General features: G+C 45.4%; 1 protein-coding gene across 5 annotated transcripts in view; it reads left to right on the plus strand.

The window, feature by feature from the left end:
• Positions 1–5,333, plus strand: part of LOC106820772 — a 141,761-nt gene that overhangs the window by 125,895 nt on the left and 10,533 nt on the right. For all 5 annotated transcript variants that reach the window (XM_014825335.1, XM_014825336.1, XM_014825337.1 and 2 more), the window contains one exon: positions 2,040–2,115. In XM_014825335.1, coding sequence (XP_014680821.1) covers positions 2,040–2,115 — 76 coding nt within the window. The remainder of the gene's footprint in view (positions 1–2,039; positions 2,116–5,333) is intronic.

Raw genomic sequence — 5,333 nt, forward strand, 5'->3', positions numbered from 1 at the left:
CTTACCATTCAGACGGCGAGTGCTTCGCAGTGTTCGGACCCAATCCACAGCCACGTCCTCTTCTATTCCGGGTGGTCTGTATGCCTGGTTGTACTATGGCAGCATCCAGCCCCTGGACCCTGCTACCTGGCCTCCCACGGGGTATGCTTGTTACTATGCACATTCCAGCCCAGCCCCCTACCTTCCACGGTATGGTTGTTACTATGCACATTCCAGCCCAGCCCCCTACCTTCCAACGGGTCTGGGCTTTGTTACTATGCCACATCGCAGAACCAGCCGCCTACCTTTCACGGGTATGCGTGCGTGACGTGTAGCCATGCATTCCAGCCCAGCCCCCTACCTTCCACGGTATGCTTGTTACTATGCACATTCCAGCCCAGCCCCCTACCTTCCACGGTGCAGATTATGTTGTTGACTGTGCACATTGGCCAGGACCAGGCTCCGCCCCTACTATCTACGGTTGATAGCTTGTTTACTATGTGCACATCTTCCAGCCAGCCCCCTCCTTCTACGGTATGCTTGTTACTATCGCACGATTCCAGGTCGACGCCCCCTACCCCGCATTCAACGGTAGTGCGTTGTTACCTAATGCACATCCCAGCGCCTGCAGCCCCTACCTTCCACGGCCAGTTTTCATGCTTGGCTTACTATGCACAATTCCAGGGGCCAGCCCCCTGACCTTGCCACCCGTATGCTTAGGCGGTTCATCCTATCAAGAGTCCATAATTGAAATGGACTCTTCTGTTATGGACTCTTGTTACTATGCATATCCCAGCCCTGCCCCTACCTTCCACGGTATGGTTGTTACTATGGCGCTGATAGGCGGTCTAATGGTCCCCGGCGCGAGACAATACGGTACTCTGGTGCCGCGAACGTACCCTGGGGTACGGGCCGCTTCTTATCCGGAACGCTGGACGGTCCGTATGCTGTACTATTTAGATATGCCGGCCGAGCCCGTAGCCGTCCGCTCTGTACTCCACTAACGACGTCGAGGGAGTCGCCTACGCCTAGCTCCCTAACGCCTAGACCCGAACCGCGCCGGAACCCGAAACCGTACCCGAACCGTAATCCGTAACCTTAACCAGTATCAATAGGTGACCAGCGCGTACGTTCCGCTCCGGTATACCGGACCGTACCCAGGGTACGTTCCGGCAGTACCTTGGGGGACATAGGCCCTATGAGCGTTACTATGCACATCTTTCCGCGTCCTCTCCTCTTGTAGGATATGGTCGTAACTAAGCACCTACGTGGCCGGTCTCCTCCTTGCCAGTGTCTGCTTGGATCTATATTCTTCTTAGTCCGACCTCTCACTAGCTAGGGCGTGGTAAACTAACTCCGTCGTCATTCACCACTAGAAACATGGTATCACTGCGTACATGATTGAGCATGTATCCGTCGGCGTCCGATTTCTAATATCTATCAATAACCGATCATTAGAATCGGTTCGAATCGCCACGCTGATGAGATGGGACGCTGCAATTGCGGGCATTATAAAACAGAAGAACCGACGGCGTGCTGTGTTCGTACTGCCGCTTAAACGACATCGACGGTCTTCTTTACCATGTGAACCCCTCCATCACGCGCTCCCCGACTTCTCCTAATTGCTGCATGAGATTAGAAGCCGCGAGCGGCCGCCGAGACACGACGCCGGAGCAGGGTAGAAAAACATCGTCGCGGCGCGGAAACCCTTTCATTTGGAAGTGTCCGCCCTGATCACTAATCTGTTATTTGATGTGAAATGACGGCTGGTCGTCGGGGCTGGCTTGATGTGTACACGTGGAAATATCTTAATGATGCCGTCGAGTTTGCGACGTCGTTGTTGCGCAACACCTATATAAGGCACGACACCTATATAAGGCACGACACCTATATAAGCCGCGACATTTCTTTTGCCGTTGCGCGTGGGGTGAGGGGTGATGGAGATGTTTACGCTTGTCTGTGGTTGTTCGCAGCATGGTGGTGCTGCTGCTGCTGCACACGTACCCGCGGGTGTGTATGTTTGCCCTCATTGATTTTTTTTTCATCATTTCTACTTGCAGGGACTGCAGAGTCGTGCGTGACCCACAGACCTTGAAATCTAAAGGATATGGTTTCGTGGCCTTTGTAAAGAAAGTAGTAAGTATATATTCCTTTCACGTCCTTTCGCACTTTATATATTCTGTGAAGTAAATGATTGTCGCACGTGGATATGGTGCATTCGTAGGTGAACGCTATAAGAGTAGACTCTGCACTCCAAAAATATTTTAATACACATTGCGAGGCATACCTGTATATATTACTAAGACCATGTTAATTATTTATATAACTTAAAATAAAAAATAATATATGTATATACATGCATAAATTTTACATATCGTATATAATAACTTATATTACATGTATAGTCTTTCTAATGCTATAATATCATGCATTGTAGTATATATATATATATATATATATATATATATATATATATATATATATATATGTAGTAGAGCAAATGATATATTATAGCATGTGTTAGTAATACAAAATCGCAATGTGTAAAACTAGATATATTCTTACACTTCAGTGGTGTAAATTGATTAGAGTTTCTAACCACACTGGTCACCTTATACCTGCTCACGCGACACTGTTATACTCGCGGCTGAATCTTGTTAGATGTGTCGGCTTAATTTGCGTATTTAAAATGTCTTTTAGAGACTTATCTCGTATTTCGTCTTCGTACTCGTATTGTTTAATTACTTCAGTAAAATCATCCTAATATTCATGGGCACTCTGAAAACGAAGAAACCAATGCAAACAATTTAAGACTGATTAAATTACACAGTGATTATATCTACAATTACACCTTTGGTGCACAGAAATAATGCGATAGAGTACTCCTTAACAATGTAGGCTACATGCATTTTAAGCCAAATCTTAAATACATATATTTTTTACTGTTTGGCTGCTGCACATCATAGTTAAATAGAAGAGGGTAACCCAGCATGTCGGCTTATATTAATAGATAAAAGCATAGAAACATCAAATAAAATAAAATTGGAGTGTAATCAATTCTGACAACTTGGAAAAACATGTAGACAATTTTGCGCGTTATCCACTTCATCTATATGTAAGGCAAAGTCGGCTGCGGCTACATTTTGCATGTAAATTAGATGAGCTTAGCCAATTACCATCTATTGGTTTGTATTTCAAAATGCAAATCTGCTTCAACTATACAAACATTATAAGCGGTGATGAAAAACAAATACACGCAACTCTTCTAGACGGTAACAAGGGCATTATAACTGTGCACAGTGTGTCTCTGATACTGCAGCGAGTGAGCGAGGCAGAGAGAAAGGGGAAAGGAGTATATCTGAGAGAGAGCTGGAGGAGAGAGAGGAGAGGGGCAGACGAGCGAATTTTTTTCTTGTTGTTTCAACTGATTTCCCTGAACTGTACATGTTCTAACTTTTGTCTTACATGCGTTCTGACATTGATGTCACACATAGTTAAGGATGCTGCATCACAGCTAATATTGCCTGCGGTCCGAGGTCACGGGTTGACAGGCCGCGGCGCTGGACCCAGGGGTGCTGTATTCACGAGCCAGCTGTTAATGTACTTTTTACTGTCATTACTAGAATTTAGAGCACTTCGTTTCACAAATCGATAGCGTCGTGGAGTGGCGCGTTTTGGCGCGCAGTCATAATTTTTCCCGTATTTTTATGTATGTTCGAGTTATGGCAAGCGGGAAATTGTTACGAAAGGCTTTCTCAACAAAGGATTTTCGCAAATTTATCTAGGTGTTTTTTCCTGGTTGTCTGTTGGTATGCAGAGGCGAATTTCAAGGTAGTGCAGCGCATGGCAAGCATTAGAAACCCACTACATTGCATATGAAACGTTTCGCAGAGTTCTATTCCATCATGCGGTGTATCCACGCAAAGCTCTCTCGTCACTGTTCTATCCACAATGCTGCCATATATATATATATATCCGGCAATCATAACATGCAGTCAAATTGGCTCCACTAGTATCCTGCTTTTTCATATCGTTTTTGCTCAAACGCACGCGCACTATATAGCCCCTATGCAGTGGACATTAGCGATGTGACGTGGTTTATTCTGCTAGCGCGTATCCCTGCGCGACGCACGTCTGCCGTCCTGACGGGCGCGCGTGCCGAGCCTAGTACATGTTAGGCAACTCACGGCTTAGGCAACATGTTAGGCACATGTTAGGCACATGTTAGGCACATGTTAGGCAACATGTTAGGCACATGTTAGGCAACATGTTAGACAACATGTTAGTTGTGGTAAAAGCACATATCTGCCCCACTATGTGGAGTTCATATGGGAATGCGATACTAAGGAATAATTTCATAAATCTGGTTTTTACGCCTATAAGTGAACCGTTCTCGCGTATCATAAAAATGATGGTCGCAAGAAACCGTTAGTCAATATGGCTGCTACTCCTATTAAAAAATTCGCTCTGCTGCATTTGGAAATACTCTTTACAAAAACTGTTATAATTTCAGTAGGATTGACATTGCCGCGTATATCGTCCTAAGAGAACGCGCAATATCTATAATGGTACGGTGCATGAGTAAATATTTAGACGTAATACATTAAAAGTTTATGTTCGCTTTTGTGCATCAGTTGCAACCTTGCATGGCAAGATTTCATTATTTATAAAGTGTTAGATGTTTTCTGATCAGTGAATTGTCAAATATAAATTAAATAACGTCGCAGCACCACCACTAACAGTAGCAGTAGCAACACCGTCAGTAGCAGCAGCAGTACCATCACCACCAGCAGCAGCAGCAACAACAACAACAACAACAACGACGACGACGACGACGACGACGACGACGGCGACTTTAACATCGACAGCAGTAACAGCAACAGTAGCAGAAAAAAAACAAGAACAACATCAGTAGCAGCAGCACCACCATCGGCAGCAACAACCAAAATAACAAACAACAACAACCGCAGCAGCAGTAACATCAGCGAGAAGAATAACAACAACAACAACAACAACAACAACAATAACAAACACAGTCGATGTATAATTACTGCAAGATGCGGGAATTTGCAGCGTTAGCAGCTGATAGTAAGCATGAGGACACAGGTGGCGTACGTTGCAATAGCGATCAGAGCGATGGCGACGACTACGACGACGATGACGACGGCAATGACGATGGCGATAGAGCCGACGGGCGGAATGGTCGTAACTCTGCGTCATAACGAGCGTCGTAAAATCGGCGGCAGCGGCGTCCGATAATGGAGGCGAAGACGCGCTTTACGGTCTTAATTAGCATCTCTCTATCTCTCTCTCTCTCTTTTTTCTCTCTCTCTCTCTCTCTCTCTCTCTCTCTA

Source organism: Priapulus caudatus, unplaced genomic scaffold (assembly GCF_000485595.1).
Source record: "Priapulus caudatus unplaced genomic scaffold, Priapulus_caudatus-5.0.1 Scaffold46, whole genome shotgun sequence".
In the NCBI taxonomy this organism is placed as follows: Eukaryota; Metazoa; Priapulida; class Priapulimorpha; order Priapulimorphida; family Priapulidae; genus Priapulus; species Priapulus caudatus.